General features: G+C 47.7%; 7 protein-coding genes across 7 annotated transcripts; 3 read left to right on the top strand and 4 right to left on the bottom strand.

Annotated features, from left to right (window-relative positions):
- Nucleotides 1–29: 29 nt before the first annotated feature.
- On the bottom strand, nucleotides 30–1,163 carry LOC119548809. The gene is made up of 2 exons (XM_037856394.1): nucleotides 482–1,163; nucleotides 30–317 (listed from the first exon to the last, which is right to left on the bottom strand). The coding sequence occupies exons 1-2, from the start codon at nucleotides 1,034–1,036 to the stop codon at nucleotides 81–83; spliced, it is 792 nt and encodes a 263-aa protein (XP_037712322.1). The 5' UTR covers nucleotides 1,037–1,163; the 3' UTR covers nucleotides 30–80.
- A 204-nt stretch (nucleotides 1,164–1,367) lies between these two features.
- On the bottom strand, nucleotides 1,368–6,197 carry LOC119548807 (probable aconitate hydratase, mitochondrial). Its single transcript, XM_037856392.1, has 4 exons — nucleotides 6,037–6,197; nucleotides 2,550–4,187; nucleotides 1,982–2,485; nucleotides 1,368–1,922 (listed from the first exon to the last, which is right to left on the bottom strand). Exons 1-4 carry the CDS (start codon nucleotides 6,067–6,069, stop codon nucleotides 1,734–1,736), a joined length of 2,364 nt encoding a protein of 787 aa, XP_037712320.1. The 5' UTR covers nucleotides 6,070–6,197; the 3' UTR covers nucleotides 1,368–1,733.
- A 529-nt stretch (nucleotides 6,198–6,726) lies between these two features.
- LOC119548700 (5'-3' exonuclease PLD3) lies at nucleotides 6,727–8,415 on the top strand. Its single transcript, XM_037856164.1, has 2 exons — nucleotides 6,727–8,044; nucleotides 8,108–8,415. Exons 1-2 carry the CDS (start codon nucleotides 6,827–6,829, stop codon nucleotides 8,375–8,377), a joined length of 1,488 nt encoding a protein of 495 aa, XP_037712092.1. The 5' UTR covers nucleotides 6,727–6,826; the 3' UTR covers nucleotides 8,378–8,415.
- Nucleotides 8,416–8,438: 23 nt separating this feature from the next.
- Nucleotides 8,439–9,036, top strand: LOC119548705 (NADH dehydrogenase [ubiquinone] 1 alpha subcomplex assembly factor 2). The gene has a single exon (XM_037856168.1). It carries the CDS (start codon nucleotides 8,525–8,527, stop codon nucleotides 8,975–8,977), a length of 453 nt encoding a protein of 150 aa, XP_037712096.1. The 5' UTR covers nucleotides 8,439–8,524; the 3' UTR covers nucleotides 8,978–9,036.
- Nucleotides 8,990–11,463, bottom strand: LOC119548698 (nucleolar complex protein 2 homolog). The gene is made up of 2 exons (XM_037856162.1): nucleotides 10,374–11,463; nucleotides 8,990–10,315 (listed from the first exon to the last, which is right to left on the bottom strand). The coding sequence occupies exons 1-2, from the start codon at nucleotides 11,406–11,408 to the stop codon at nucleotides 9,041–9,043; spliced, it is 2,310 nt and encodes a 769-aa protein (XP_037712090.1). The 5' UTR covers nucleotides 11,409–11,463; the 3' UTR covers nucleotides 8,990–9,040.
- Nucleotides 11,464–11,743: 280 nt separating this feature from the next.
- LOC119548699 (exonuclease mut-7 homolog) lies at nucleotides 11,744–14,313 on the top strand. Its single transcript, XM_037856163.1, has 3 exons — nucleotides 11,744–12,643; nucleotides 12,700–13,682; nucleotides 13,739–14,313. The coding sequence occupies exons 1-3, from the start codon at nucleotides 11,868–11,870 to the stop codon at nucleotides 13,864–13,866; spliced, it is 1,887 nt and encodes a 628-aa protein (XP_037712091.1). The 5' UTR covers nucleotides 11,744–11,867; the 3' UTR covers nucleotides 13,867–14,313.
- Nucleotides 14,239–16,285, bottom strand: LOC119548701 (5'-3' exonuclease PLD3). Its single transcript, XM_037856165.1, has 3 exons — nucleotides 15,980–16,285; nucleotides 14,879–15,913; nucleotides 14,239–14,659 (listed from the first exon to the last, which is right to left on the bottom strand). Exons 1-3 carry the CDS (start codon nucleotides 16,157–16,159, stop codon nucleotides 14,399–14,401), a joined length of 1,476 nt encoding a protein of 491 aa, XP_037712093.1. The 5' UTR covers nucleotides 16,160–16,285; the 3' UTR covers nucleotides 14,239–14,398.
- Nucleotides 16,286–16,402: the final 117 nt, after the last annotated feature.

The raw sequence follows: 16,402 nt of genomic DNA, 5'->3' as shown, positions 1-16,402 counted from the left end.
ACAAAAAATGTAATAAAACGAAAAATTGATTTAAGTCTTTGTAATGCATGCTCTTCAGTTCGGGCTTTCGAAAGCTGAGCCTAGGATTTATTCTTTGTCTTGGTTAAAAAGTAAGGTCCACCACTGGTGACCTTCTGCATTTTTTGAAAGGCTTCCCGAGACAGAACCAACTTGCTGCTTTGGTTGTTTCTCAACTTCTCGAGGGAGGCCAACTTTTCGCTGATGGGCGTGCGAGATTTTGGCTTTTCTCGGACTGTTCGCAGGTTTTTTGAAGAGTGGTTTTCGATAGTAACTCCCAAAGGCTTGACCGGCATAGGCTAATTGAAGAGATGAAAATAATTTACTTTAGGGGGACAAAATTAAGAAATACAAGACTTATACATTAACAGGGTTTATGATACCAAATTTAATGTAACAAAAAAACAACTATATAGTGATGTTGGTCATTATCGCTTTCTTGTGTTTTTAACTATTAACTTACCACCTCTCTAGGCGAAATTCTTTTATCTCTGTTAAACATGTGATTTAAGAATACGAGTTTGTCCGTGTAGTAAAGTTTGGGTTGCACAGTCCCGCCCGAAAACCTCGCCTCCTGCTCTTGGATACGCTCCAGCTCCACATTGTAGCGCAGCCTGTGGATCAAATGTTTCCAAAACTCGGGAGGCGAATCCAATTTCATTTCATTGGCGATCGCCTCCCAAATTTCATCCTTGCGCTCGAAGTTAAAGAAATCCGGGTGACACTGATTCCACAAGCACTCGTGGTCCTCATATAGGGCGATTAACTTTAATTTTACCTTGGCGTTTTGCATAAACTCCGGACTGGGTGAGAAGGTGATTGGGGCCCTTCTCAAGGAGGTCGCATCAGTGTAGGAGTAGTATCCCGTAGTGGAGTCAAAGGACGTTTTACTCCGTTCCTCGCGCTTCAGTTTTGCTAGCAGTAAGGCTCTACTTCTTCCCAAAAAAGGCTTTTCGGAGTGGGAATAGAACTCCGTGCTGGAAGCAACTGAGATTTTTCTTCTACCCTTTCTTTTCATTATGGCTACTTGAGATTTAAATTACTAAAAATTTTACAAACTGATTCGATTTTTTAAATTGAGTTTCTGGTTTTGACATTTCAATTCAAGCTATTTAATTTTTCTCTACTAGTATTTCCATTTTTCCCCATTTTGACCAAAACAACTTCGGCTATTGATATTATGCTTTATTTTCCACTACATAATAATAATATCAACTCACTGTTGTGTCTTACATCTTATAATTGATACAATTAAGTTATTAATGGGGAAAATAAAGGGGACACGGGATATATTGAGGGAACTTATTGTCCGCTTTTCTGGTTTGTTGTTTATTGAATAAAAGATTTGGTTTAATACGTATTACTTTGAGTTTTATTCGCACTTAATCATCTTCATCGTTGAGGCAATCTGCAGAGCATTTAGACAAATTCGAAAAGAACAAAATCGAAGGAAACATTCATAGCAAGAATTAAAATAATATTGTGTATAATTATATATATAAAACTCTTACAAATTCTCGCCATCATTCGGTTACATAATTCACTTTTAAAATAGCACACTCAAATACTCAAAATAAAATATAAACAATTTGAAAAAAATTGAATAACAATACCATAACTTGATTGCTTGCGTTGTGAGTCTGAGTGTGTTCGCCTATTGGGAGGAAGCTAGGACAGGGTTCTGGACAGGGGGTCTTAAGTAGGTCCAGGACCATTTACTGGGCCAGCTCCTTCATGCGGTTGAGGGCGCTGCCAGCCTTGAACCAGCCGATTTGCAGGTCGTTCAGGGTGTGGTTGAGCGTGATCTTTTCGACCTTGTCGCCGTTCTTGACCTCGCATTCCACGGGCTTTCCAGGCGCCAGGGAGTTCAGGTTGAGCAGGGAGATCTTGCTCGTGGGCTGGATCTGTTGGTATACAAATTACGGATAAAATCTTTTGCTCATTTAAGCTACACCTCACAAACCTTATCGTAATCAGCGGGGTTGGCAAAGGTGAGGGGCAGCAGACCCTGCTTCTTCAGGTTGGTCTCGTGGATACGGGCAAAGGACTTGACGATGATGGCGCGGCCACCGAGGTGACGTGGTTCCAGGGCGGCATGCTCGCGGGAAGAGCCCTCGCCGTAGTTGTCATCGCCGACGGCGACCCACTTGATGCCGTTGGCCTTGTAGTCACGGGCCACATCGGGAACACCGCCCCAGGAGCCGTTGCGCTGGTTTTTAATGTTGTTCATCTCGTTGTTCTCGTAGTTGGTGGCGCCAATGAACATGTTGTTGGAGATGTTGTCCAAATGTCCACGGTACTTCAGCCAGGGTCCGGCGGCGGAGATGTGATCGGTGGTGCACTTGCCCTTAACCTTGATCAGCACGGTCAGGTCAGTCAAATCCTTGCCGTTCCACTTGTCGAATGGCTCCAGCAGCTGCAGGCGGGTCGACTTGGGATCGACAGCCACCTGAACGCTCTCGCCGCTCTGTAAGTTTACATTAAATTATTTAATAAACTTTCAAACTCTTTAGGGATTTATTTGAACTCACAGGTGGTGGAGCAGTGTAGGTGTCCTGGCCGGGGTCGAAGCCCTGGGCGGGCAGCTCATCGCCGAAGGGAGCCTTCAGCTTGAACTTCTTGCCATCGGATCCAGTGAGTTCGTCGGTCAGGGGGTTGAAGTCCAAACGGCCGGCGATGGACAGGGCGGTGACCAGCTCGGGACTGGTGACGAAGCAGTGAGTGGCCGGGTTGGCGTCGTTCCTGCCGGTGAAGTTACGGTTGTAAGAGGTGACAATCGTGTTCTTGTCGCCCTTCTTCACGTCCTGGCGGTCCCACTGTCCGATGCAGGGTCCGCAGGCATTGGCCAGCACGGTGCCGCCGAACTTGTCGAACACCTCGGAGATGCCGTCACGTTCGATGGTGGCACGGATCTGCTCCGATCCGGGGGTCACGTTGAAGGGGATCTTTGACTTCAGGCCATGGCTCATGGCATCCTTGGCAATGCTGGCGCAGCGACCCATATCCTCGTACGAGGAGTTGGTGCAGGAGCCAATGAGACCCACACGGATATCCAGAGGGTAGCCGTTCTTCTTCGAGTTGGCGCCCAACTTGCTGATGGGGTGGCCCAGATCGGGAGTGAATGGTCCATTAACATGGGGTTCCAGGGTGTCCAAGTTGATTTCAATCAGTTCGTCGTACTCGCAGTTCTTGTCAGCTGAGAGGATCTTGCCCTGGTATTTCTGGGCCTCGGAGGCGATGCCGGCGCGGCCAGTAGACTTCAGGTAATCAGCCATGCGCTGGTTGAAGGGGAACAGCGAGGTAGTGGCTCCGATTTCAGCACCCATGTTGCAGATGGTGGCCATGCCCGTGCACGAGATGGAGTCAACGCCCTTGCCGTGGTACTCAATGATGGCACCAGTGCCTCCCTTGACGGTCAGAATATCGGCCACCTTCAGGATAACGTCCTTGGGCGAGGTCCAGCCGCTGATCTTGCCATTCAGCTTGACGCCAATCACCTTAGGGCACTTCAGCTCCCAGGGGATATCGGCCATCACGTCGACGGCATCAGCGCCACCAACGCCGATGCACAGGCCACCCAAACCGCCACCGTTGGGGGTGTGCGAATCGGTACCGATCATCAGCAGGCCGGGGAAGGCGTAGTTCTCCAAGATGATCTGATGGATGATGCCACTGCCTGGCTTCCAGAAGCCCAGGCCGTACTTGGCGCAGGTACTGGCCAAGAAGTCGTACACCTCCTTATTCAGGTCCTTGGCGCGAGCCAAATCCTTGGCTCCACCGACCTGGGCCTCGATTAAATGGTCACAGTGCACCGTGGACGGCACAGCCACCTTCTTCAGTCCGGAGGAGATGAACTGCAGCAGGGCCATCTGGGCAGTGGCATCCTGCATGGCCACGCGATCGGGACGCAGGCGCAGATAGGATGTGCCGCGAACGATGTCCTGGTCGGCGGGACTATCCAGATGGGAGTACAGCACCTTCTCGGAGAGAGTCAGGGGCCGGTTCAGGCGACCGCGCACCACTTCCAGGCGCTTGTTCAGCTTCTCGTACGGCAGGAAGACGTCCGAGTCGAACTTGGACAGGGCCACCTTGGAGGCGGTGTAGCAGGAGGCGTGGAACTGGCGCACCACTGGGGCTTCAGCCACCACATGCTTGCCCACTCGGCACACCTGGAAATTAGGGGATGTTTGAGGTAAATTTTGAAATATTGAAATTTAAAAAAAAAAAAATTTTAAATAAGTTCCTTTTTAACAATACATTTGCCTTATTTTTATGTATGTGTTGTGAAAATAATCAGATCAAGATCGCTTAATTAGCACAGTGTCAAAACATAATTTAGCAGTCATGACGAGTACAGTATAGACATTATTATTTGCCATTCTCTTGATTTTTTATCAGCAGAGATTTTTTTTCGGTGCCCACTGTACTCTTGGTTATTTGATTGATTCGATGGGGTCTATAATAAACACTTGATTATCATGTCAGGAGGCCTCTCAACTTTAATTAGATTGGCACAGCTTTATCAGGAAATGTACAAATCTCAATAGGTCGTGATGTTTTGTTAACGACAAAGACAGGTGGCAAGTTTCGATCATCACCAAAAGCATTCTGATGATAAATTGCTAACTTTAATTATCCTTTATCTATATAAATGTTTACTTTTATATTTTACATAACTACGCATTAAGAGTAATCCCAAAATACGTTTGCTGTCTTTACGTTTTATTATGGTCTATATCGTTTGTTGTTGTGGATATATTTGAGAAATATATTCATATATGTATGAATTGGCTTCCATATTAAAACCAATTGCTATTTTAAGATCGCTTATCTATGACAATATATTTTGAAGACGCTTTCTGAAGGGTATCTGTTTATCAAGTTGATTATTTTTGAATGACTAAAAAAATTCCACAAGCATTTAAAGAAATTATCAGATTGCCGCTTGGAAGCCTATATTAAAATGTAATTATTTTTAAAAATTTAGTTGAAAAAAAAACCATAAAAATATGAGAAAAATATGAAAACAGTACGAAAATTGAACGCAAATTAAATAATAAATATACAACAAATTTGGAAGTTTACCTATACGTAAAGTTAATTCTAGAACTGTTTTTTTTTAGGTGGATTAAAGTGATTAGATACATAGTTTAGCCTTCTAAAAACGGTAATTCAGCATTTTAAAGAGCAATACTTAAATAAAAATATCTTTGAAATAGAAAACAGCTGTTATTGCAGTTTGTTTTGTTTATGCAGAGATAGAGAAACTTGTAAAATTGTTACAAATTGCAAGAATGCCTGGCAATTAACTGAGCCACGTGATGCACACAAACAAACCGCAATGAATGCAATGGCAATTACGTCAAATAGGTCATTAACATGCTGGCAAGTACAGTGAAGCCCTTCTCGAAGTTGCCGTGCGTGGAGAAACCCCACTCGAAAGGCAAGGCTCCTCCAATGCGCGTGATACTCGATTTGAAGAGCGGAATTTACTTAAGCTATATTTAGTCCGGTCACTATCAGAGTGTAAGTACACCTGTCACAGATAAGACGGACCTCCCCCCTGAAGATATATGCTATAGAGGGTCTCCTGGTTAAATAACTGCGGCCCAGGCGATTATGTAAATCTGAAAGGCGTAGAACCCTCGCGAATTGCCGTTAATTACTGGATGCCACCGATTTTCCATGGAACACTCTGCTCTACATTAAACCCATTTTGGATGCAGGGGGGCTATAGAATCACAAACACTACGTACTCGGTTACCTAACAACTTTGGGATTTTGTTTTTAGGTTAGAAAACGCTGCGCGAAAAGTTCGCGATTTTTCGATGCCCACATCCTGCTGGATGTGGCAAAAAGAGCCAACGATTTTTCGCCAACTTTCGCGCAGTGTTTCCAGTCGTCTTTATCGCAGCTTTGATTTTGGGTTTTTTGCCGTTCGGAGATTATATATATATGCATATATTTGCGTGGTTTACTCGGATCGGCTGGAGGCACAGGCTCCGGGATAGAACCTACCTGTGCCTGGGCGCTCATCAATCTCGCTGCCATTGTTCGCGTCCTGATTATACGATACTCGAATACACTCGATGGAAATGGAACTGATATTGCAGCGGAAACTTTTAGCCGTCAAAATTTTCAGCCCTCTCAGCCGGAAGATTTCAACACAGACTAACTTCTTTGGCACGGCGGCCAGTGTTCGTAGGCGGCGCGAATGAGCGCCAGTGCTGCCTGCTCGGCTTCTATCCCGCCAAATCTAGATGCACTGCGAGAAAAAGGTCGATGGATAATCAGGGGCTAAAAATTTAGAAGTTGTTTCACAGAAAGAAAATTCAGTTCTTAAGGTCGCGCCCTTTCACCTAATTATTCGAAATCAGGACCCTAAGGTAAATGACGGAATCAAAGGTTAATTTCTCCGGCGTCGGTACAAACATTTATGTTGCCAATAGATTGCTTGATCCACCTTTATATACATATATAGCAAGTTATCATAAAATAAAGGCTATTATTATAAATGGCAGCCACTCAACCCAATATCGCAGATCTCTTTTAAAGTTCATAAAGTTCACCCAAAATTGCATATGCAGATTCAAATGAAAAATGCACGTAATTTTTTACAGTCTAATTTGGCTAGATTATAGCCTTCAGCACTGACGTCATTCGCATAGCTTTCCAACACTGCTCCGTTCCGTTTGTTTGCGTGGGCGGGCGATACTTTCCCACAACTGTGCGAATAATAAATTGGTTCGGCTGAGAAAATGTTTGACAATGGTCAGTCAGCATTAGTCCTGACCCCATTGCCATCGCCATGTCCGAGCGCCGAGGAGTGCACGAGATACCCGGGGAGTACCAGCCAGTGCCCAGAGAACAGGACGAACCGTCACCAGTGGCCACATCCTGCTGCCGGCGTCCCAATTGCCACTTTGTACTCCAGGATGAGCGGAAGGATTGCTGCTGCAACCACGGCTACATCATACCCGTGTTTATACTCTTCGTCCTGGTGATGATAGTCCTTTTGTTGCCTTGGGAGACCATCCACCGAAATGAGAACGCAAACAGCCCCGTTCCCGTGGAGAATCCGTTGCCATGTCAACTCGAACTAGTCGAGAGCCTGCCTCTGGGGTTGAACTTCAGCCAAGGGGAAGCGGAGAGCCACCGCCAACTGAAGAGCACCTTTGAGTCCTGGCAGTTGCTGCTGGGCAGGGCCAGGACTTCGCTGGACATAGTCTCCCCACACTGGACGCTGCGCGGTTTGGACATCAACGATAGCAGCACCGTGCCCGGAGAACACCTTTTTCAGCGGCTGCTCTCGAATGGGGATGCCGGAAGACCCAAGCTCCGAGTGCGGATTGTGCTTAATCGCAGCCAGGATAGCCTGTGGCATGCGGATGCTCGCATCCTCGCCAACTACGGCGCAGCCGATGTCGTGGGCATCAATTTCCTGCACTCTAAGCTATGGCTGGTGGACGGAGAGCATTTCTATCTGGGCAGCGCCAGCATGGACTGGCGATCGCTTACGCAACGCAAGGAACTGGGTGTTTTGGCCAGGAATTGCCCTCATCTGGCTCAAGATATGGCCAAGATTTTCAAGGCCTATTGGTACCTGGGCAGCAATGAGGTGCCGGAGTACTGGCCTTGGATGTACCACACCCACATCAATCAGAGAAGACCCCTCTTGCTGAACATAAACAAAAACCATACAATGCAGGCTTATTTAGCTAGTTCACCACCTGGATTGGCAGCCACTGGAAGGAGTCATGAACTGGATGTTATTATAGAAGGTATCGACAAGGCCACTGAGTTTATAAACCTCGCCCTGATGGACTATTCTCCTCAATTGAGGCGCGGTAACAAGCTGGAATACTGGCCCACAATAGACAATGCCCTGCGTAGAGCTGCCTTGGAGCGGGGTGTGGTCGTCAAGCTGCTCATTTCCTGGTGGAAGTACTCGGATCCCAGCGAGGATCATTTCTTGAGATCCTTGCAGGCTCTAAACAAAGCGAAGGAGGAAGTGGACATACAAGTGGTAAGGGGAACTGCTATTAGCGAAAGCAATTGAAATATGGTTGACAATACGTTTCTCTTTCAGCGTCGCTTTGTTGTCCCCACAACGGATGAGCTGGATAGGATTTCCGGTGGAAGAGTTAGCTGCAATTCCTATTTGGTCACCGATAGCGTTGCCTTCATTGGTACCTACACCTGGTCGGGGGAACATTTTAATTACTCGGCCGGCATCGGATTAGTCCTTCAGGACATGGACTACAACAACAACAGTCTGCGCACCGACTTGCTGGCAATTTTTCAGCGGGATTGGTTCAGTCCTTATGCTTTGCATTTGCAGCCAAATTTAAGAATTTGAATTTGGCATTCAAACCCGCCGGCATTTTGCAACACTGCCATCAGCTGTTCATGTCATAACAAACTTCAGACCTAACCTCAATTCTCTGGAATCTAAAATAAGTTTAAATTTCACGCCACTCGAATAAAAATAAATCAAACAAAAAGCATGGCCAACAAGCCGACCCGTGATGTACTCGGCATAATCTTCCAGAACTTCTGGAAATCCTTGCGGCCGCGTCAGTTTCGTGGGGATTTCATTGGGGAGGACTATTTCGGCAATAAGTACTACGAGATTCCGGCAAATCCATCGATTGGAAAGAGGAAGCCATCACGGTGGTTTGAACCGGCGGATAAGGAAGCCTTCGACCAGGAACTTACCGCCGAGTGGGAGGCGTGGCTGCGCGGGCGCCGGGATGAGCCGCCCACACGCGAGGAGCTGGTGAAGAACCTGCAGATCATGGACATGAAGAAGCGCAATGCCGCCGAACTGGAGGCCACCTACGCCAAGGGCAAGGACGACAAGGCGCTGCCCAAGCAGGTGGACGGTCCGACCATCGGAACCTTCCCTAAGTACAAGGAGTATGAGTTTATTCCTGGCAAGGAGCCACCGGAGAAGTAACTCCAGTATTGGTATTTTTAAAGAATTTAATGTGTAAATATAGTTAAATTGATCTTAAATGTTCTACCAATCGTTCAAATCCAAGTCCTTAACTATATCAACGGCTCCACCAGCCTCATCATAATCATCTTCTACTGGTGCTGGCTGGGATTTCAACTTTTCGGGTTTTTCCTTTTTGGCCTTCTTGGCTTTCGGTGGCTCCACCTCAACCTCCACTTCCTCCTCCGCTACTTCGTCGTCCTCATCGTCTGATCCCACGTTCAGGCCATCATCGCCCTCATCTTCCGAGTCCGATGGGAAGAGCTCAACCTCACCGTTCTCATTCCTCACAGGCACTCCCGATTTAGGCGGCAGCTTCTTCAGCTTGGGCACATCATAGTCTGCGTTAATTTCATCCGTCTGCGCCGCCTGTCGTCGCTTCTTGATCTCGTGCGTCTTCAGCCAGCTGGCATAGTAAATGTCCAGAGGCGTACGTTTCAGGCGGAGCTGCTGCTCCCAGGCTGCCACAGCTTGGGCATCCTTTATGTCAAAGTTAACGCTGCTCTTGCCGCGCTGCTGCTCTATGAAACGGCCGCTCTCCTGGATCTTCTCCAGCAACTGCTTCAGCTTGCGAGTGTAGTTGGCATTCCGGCAATCCTTTAGGTACGCTTTGATAGCCATCACAGTGGGCACCACCAGATCGCTAAAGGCCAGCGAGGCAGACTCATGAGCGAGATATTCCAACAGCAGACCGCACACTTGCTCGATCACCTCATCCCGGAAGCCATTCTCCGCCAGCTGTCCTTTGTTAAGCCTCAGGATGCAAGTAAACTGCAGTGGCTTCATGGACACCGCCGAATGCTTACGATTAAAGGTGTTGCTCTTCAAGACCTCCACAATAAGCGGCAGCACTGGCACATATGTGTTGGTCTCCTTCGACAGTGAAATAAGCGTTTGCAGACAGTGGAATCGCAGTGGGAAGTACTGAGCGGTGGGTATCAATCGGATCACGCCAGTGGCAATGGTAACAAGGGGATAAACCAGGGGCTGCAACTGCGGCTTGTTTGCACTTGCTCCCAGGAGATCCGCCCACAGGCGCAGCGAGTTAATGAATTGCCAGTTGTACACTGCTTGGAAGCTGTCCTTCTTCTTCAGGATCACTGCGTTTCGCAGGTGAATGGCCAACTGACGGATGTAGAGGAAGGCATGTTGATAGGTGACATTCAGATCTAGGGCGAACATCTCAACCAGCGAGCGACGCATGAAGTTGATTCCGGGCAGAGTGTTTGGCGACACGAACTTGGAATTGCGCACATAGGCTAGGTACATGGCTTTCAGAACGTGGTTAAGCATGGTGGCCTGAAAAGATTTATTAACGTAAGCCAATTGGATATACAAATGAGGTAACTGAATCTACCTGTTGTTTCCTGGTTATCTTCAGGATGCAGAGGAAGGCCAGCACTCGAACGGTTTCATCTCCAGTGGCCCAGAGTACAACTAATCGCTTCAAAATGGTCTTTCCTAAGGCTGAAAAGGGCACCACCATGCCGGCCATTTGATGCAGGTGCTTAAGCAGCACTCCCAGAATGTTGGGACTCGAAACTTGCTCCACCAGACGAATAAGATCTGTGAGGTAGTAGCGCAGGCAGCCGCGCACCTTGACCCACTTCTTGTGCTTGTGCAGCGGTAAGCTGCTGTTGGGCTTAACGCCCAGCAGTTTGATAATGGCGGGCTGCAGGTGGATCACGCAGAGCTGGATGACTCCGTTAAAGGCTGCTGCTCCGACGACCTTAAAGGCGGCTGCATTGGGCTGGTTCTCGCCGCCGTCAGCTCCGTCGGCCGAAATGCTGGCCAAGGCTGAATTGAAGGCCTGGATCACCTTGCGCACAATGTCGATGGAGACGTTGGCCTGGCCCAATTGCTGTTCCCACTGGTGCAACAGGTTAAGGGTGATCTTCTGAGTGGCTCCAGATGCGGCCTCATCCTCATCCTCTTCCTCGAAGTCACTCTCATCACTGGCCACAGCCAAATCCTCGCTGGGCTTATGGTACTTCTCTTCGTCATCCTCGTCGTCTTCACTTTCTTCAGCCGCCTTTTTGGTCTTGACCTCCTCCTGCTCCTCCTCGTGATCATCGTCGTCGCTGTCCAGAAGATTAAAGTCCAGCAGCTTCTTATCGTTCTTCTTGAGAAAATCGTAGAACTCCGGATCTATATCCTTTAGACCTTCCAGCTCCTCCCTGTGTGATTTCTTGGCTCCCTTCTTTGCTGGCTTCCCATTTTTCACCGCCGCAGTGGCTTTCGGCTTTGATTTCTTGGTGATAACCTTGGACTCCGAGGCGGCTTCCGCCTTCTTGGCTTTGTTCTTCTTTAGGGCATCCTTAACGGGTTTCTTTTTGCCTAATCCGGGCTTGGATTTGCCCAGGCTCTTCACTTTTTTTGAAGCCAACTTCATTTTTACACGAGCAAACTAAAACAAAATCGCACGTGTGCCGCTCAACAGGGTTGCCAAGTCGCCGAATAGCTGTGCAGAGTAGCCACCGCGTTGAAAATGGGAAATGAAAATTAAGCTTCAAAAAAGGCTAAAAATATAGCTAGAAATATATATTTTATCAATATGGATTGAAATTGAAAAAAACATATCTATCAGTGTGTCAGTCGGTATAATTGGCTGTTACTATTTATTTATTTTTCTGTTGGCGGGCATTAAATGCTAACAATAACATATTATACCGTATGTACAAAGCGACAGATATAAAACCACCAAATTGCCGGCACTGTTGGCGGTTTCTGCAAGCGTTTTTTGTTGTTGGCGACTCGGTAAGTCGCAGGCGAAATTTTGTCTTGTCAATTGCAGTTGCAATTGGCAATTGCACTTGCTTCGCTCATCCGGAAAAAGCGGCGCCGGCGGAAAATGGCACGCAAGAGCCACAGTCACATGTACAACGCAATACCCGCCGGCCTGGAGTCGGACGAGGAGGAGATGGACAATCTGATGGCCAACCTGAAGATCAAGCGCCTGGAGGACATCACAACAGGTGCCGGGATCAATGGGCGTAACTTCGACGCCACTTTGGACGCAGAGGCGGAGGGGTTCTTCAAGTTGTTTCGCGAAAAGTGGAACATGTACAGCAAGAACAAGTCGCCGCATCTGCGACAGGAATTTGGAAAGGCCTTAATGGGTCACCAGGAACCCCTCCTGTTGGCCCTCAAGATATTCGCCAACTGCCCGGACAGCAGCAACATTAAGCCGAAGAGCTTGTCACATTTTGTGCTGGACACGGTGTGCAAGCTTCACGAGGAGTACCCGCAACTCGGCGAGGGCTGTGATCCAAACACCAGCATGATTGCCTTTAATTTTGTGAAGACCTCTGGCCTGCTGAGCCTGAACAATGCTGTGATCTATGCCTATGGACTGCGCGAGATCCGCGACCTGTTGGTGCCCAAGTTGCGAGAGCTTCTGGACAATGGGCTCTACAAGGAGGTCACTCAGTGGTCTATTAGCCTGAAGCTGACGGACGAGTTCGACATGATGGAGCTGGCCTTCCCGCTGATTGCCATCGAGAAGCTGCCGTTGGCCGAGGAGTATCTGGACCATGCCACACAGCAGCGCCTGCCTTTTGTCAAGTTCTTGGATTCGTTGCTCCACAAGGACAAGCCGGTAATAGAGCTTTGCGAGCATCTGCTGGGGTAAGATATAGATGAGTAAAGATCCCAAACCTTATTTAACTTTGTCTTTCCTATAGTCGCTACAAGAATCTGAAAATCTCGCACCACGTGCTTAGCTATCGGCCCATTGCCAAGATCGTGGCTCGGCTGGCCAAGAAATACGGCTTCGACGATGCGGTCACGCCCAACTACAAGTTCACCAAGACGTGCAGCTACCTGCATTATCTATACCGCGAGTACGAGAAGGCGCGTATCAATCTGGCCAGTTTCCGGGAGCTGGTGAGCGTGCACGCCTATGACTACGCCCTGCGCAAGGATTTCGTAAGCTATATTGCATCGGCTGGAGCTAATTCAGAGGCCATCTACTGGTACAAGGAATTCAATATAACTCCAAACGATTGTCCGCTAGAGATCAAAACGCAGGTCTCGCAAAATGGTGCTGTTAAAGCTGCAGGCTGGGAATCCCCCAGCGAGGAAGACAGCTCCGCGGCGAGTGGCTGTGATATGTACCTGACCATGGACCTACCCGACGAGTGCCTTATCATTGTGGACAAGGCGGCACAGTTCGATCGCATGTTGTACCACCTGCAGCAGGAGCACATAATCTACCTGGACTCGGAGTGGATGCAAAACGTGTGCGGGGACAGCCAGCTGTGCGTTCTGCAGATCGCCACAGCCCACAATGTCTACCTGATTGATTGCTTGGCGAAGGAGAGTCTGCGCTCGGAGCACTGGCGGCTGTTGGGCGCAAACATCTTTAACAACGTGAACATCCTCAAGGTGGGCTTTTCCATGGTCAGCGATCTCAGTGTGTTGCAGCGCTCACTGCCTCTGCAACTACGCCTTCAAATGCCTCACCACTATTTGGACCTACGCAATCTTTGGCTGGAGCTGAAGAAGCAGCGTTTCGGAATAGAGCTTCCCTTTGGTAACATTAATCGGGCCGGGGACGCTCTCACGGATCTCTCCTTGGTGTGCCTCGGCAAAAAGCTGAACAAATCAAATCAGTGCTCCAACTGGGCCAATCGACCATTGCGGCGCGAACAGATTCTTTATGCCGGTGAGTTGGGGATTGACTCTCTCAAATCTAGCAGGACTAATGTCTTTCCTTTCTAGCCATCGATGCGCGCTGCCTTCTGTTGATCTACAACACGCTCCTTGCCCGCGTTTCCTCCATTCATGTGGCAATCGAGAAGAGTATCGCCAGCAATAACTTCCTCAGGCGCGGCGCCAACGTCAAGTGATGGAGGAGCTGGCCCCAAATAGATCCATGCAACCCTAGATGGATAGCGATTCTCATGTAGATGACGACAAAGGCGTTCGCCCAACCTAAATTTAGTTCAAACGTTAATGTTGAAAAGTGTATTTAACGTATATTTAGCGACTAGCAAGGCAGCTTGGTTAAATGCAGTTAGGACACATGTTACAAATCAAAAGCAAACCATGTGACTGCAAAACAGAGATGAATTAATGAATTTAAGTTCTTTCGGATGAGTTACAGAAATCACTTTTAGGTTTCCGAGTCTCCTCGTTATATAATTTGTTTAATCACTGTACATACCTTAAACACTTACATTATTCCAATTCACAGAGTACATGTATTATTTTGTATTTTCCGTTATGGCCGTATAACGAGCCTCTTTATTTACCCCTCACGCATAATCAAAACTGAATAAAAGCAATGAATAGGATTGAACAAATTGTAGTTCTTAAATACTTTGAATAATTTTTGGGATCGGATTAAAACAAGTGGAATTAAATAAATGCATGGAGCGATTATTGAAGTGGGGTGGCGTACTTGCTATTCCAATCTCGCTCGAAAACGTTGCGCAGGTCGCTTCTAAGGTTTTTGGTGCTCTCGGTTTCGTGGGTTTCGCTAAGTACCAAGCCGATGCCGGCAGTGTCCGTGAAGTAGTCGCCACTCCAGTTGGAGGTGCCGATGTAAGCCACTCGATCGGTGACCATATACTTGTTGTGGTTCACCCGACCAAAGGGAATCTTCTCCTGGCTTGAGTCCGTGGGCACAATGAACCGACGCTGGAGAGGAATAATTAAAAAATTCCTGGTTAATATCAAGTGATTAAATGTCTTAAGTCTGATAAGCCACAAACTTGTAGTAAACCGTCCTTTAGTAAGTTTTTTAATATTTTAATATTTTTCAAATACTTTAAAAAAAAAGTTAAAGGAAGTGTTTCCGTTTTTGCTCTTTTAAGATCAAAATAAAATATCTACCCACTTTATCCTCTTTATACTCACAATTTGAATATCAATGTTATCTTGTTTGGATGCCAGGTCCTGCAGGGACTTGAGGTACTTGTCCTCGCTGGGATTGGAGTGCTTCCACCAGGAGATAAGGAGCTTCACTGCCACTCCCCGCTCCACAGCTGCTCGGCGCAGTGCATCATCGATAAATGGCCAATAATGGTGGTTTTTCTCGTAGATAATCAGCGGATAGTAGTCCATAACCGCAATGTTTACGTAAGTTATAGCTGAGTTTATAGTGTTGAGGATGGCGTCCAGGTCGTTTGTTCGTCCCCAAGCCGAAAGAGGGGGCGGGGAACTGGATAAAAAGCCTTCCATACTGGTGTTCTTGTTTACTCTTATCTGCATGGGACTCTTTAAATTGTAGATTGTTTGGTACTCATATCCCCATTTGGGAATTTGAGAGCTTTCACTTTTGCCTAAAGCCCAATACTCCTCAAAGATCTTCGTTACGTCCTCTGTAAGTCGCTCACAGTTCTGGACGAGCACACCCATCTCCTTGACTTGGGTGAGGGCCCGCCAGTCCATATTGGCGCTGCCCAGGTAAAAGTGCTGACCGTCAACCACCCACAGTTTGGTGTGGAGTACTCCGCTGCCAAAGTACTTGGGGAAGGATAGGCTCACCACCTCGGCAGCTCCAGCGCTGGCCAACGATTTCGTGTTCGAATTGGGCGACACACTGGAGGGTTCACTCTGGGCAATGCGAATCTTGATCCTAGGTGACCGGCTGCCGCCATTTCCGTTGGCCAGGAGTCTGGCGAAGATGTCCTCTCCCGGCTGAGTGCTGTTATCGTCCACACCGGGTGTGTCCTCACCCTTGAGTGTCCAATAGAATGAAGCTATGTCCAGTGAGGTCTTCGCGCTGTCCAACAGCTGCTGCCATGCTTCGTAGGTGCTCAGAAATTTTGGGCTGCCATCGGGATATGTCAGGCCAATGGGTATGGACTCCACCAGCTGAATGTTGCAGTCGACCTTTCCCCTCAGTCCATGGCCTCCGGCCCCACGATACTGATGGAGGCGTGGCCGGGGCTAAAATAAGGATTATTAGTGGATTAAATAAAGGATGTTTGTGTAAATCTATGGTTATTTAAATACCTGGAAATAGGAGCTGCCGAGGAAAAGGAGCATGAGCAAGGACACTGTCACCATTTGGGCCGCCTGTTGACTCTCCGCCGGCCTTTGCCTCTCCTCGGTGTCCTGGCCAGTGGTCTGGCCAGTGGCCTGACCATTCTCCGCGTCCGCTTCTTGGTTTTCGAGCTTCTTGTAATCCGGCATCGTGAAAAATTAAAAGATTGTGATTAGCCCACAAAGGCTTTGTTATCTTTATCGGTGTGACAGTTGGTATAGATGGTTCTCTCTTGAATTAAAGAATGATAAAGAACCAATGATCGGAACTTTCAGTAGTGTTCCATTCCGTTTGTTCTCTCTCTCATTTCATTTTTGACTTTTCATGGGTGGAGGAAAAGGGATTACAATTTAGGCTTTTAAACATATTTATAATCTACAATATGAATCCAC

The sequence above is a fragment of the Drosophila subpulchrella genome, chromosome 2L (genome assembly GCF_014743375.2).
Source record: "Drosophila subpulchrella strain 33 F10 #4 breed RU33 chromosome 2L, RU_Dsub_v1.1 Primary Assembly, whole genome shotgun sequence".
NCBI classification, from domain to species: Eukaryota; Metazoa; Arthropoda; class Insecta; order Diptera; family Drosophilidae; genus Drosophila; species Drosophila subpulchrella.
The sequence above is the reverse complement of the archived record's forward strand: the minus strand, read 5'-3'. Positions and strand labels throughout refer to the sequence as shown.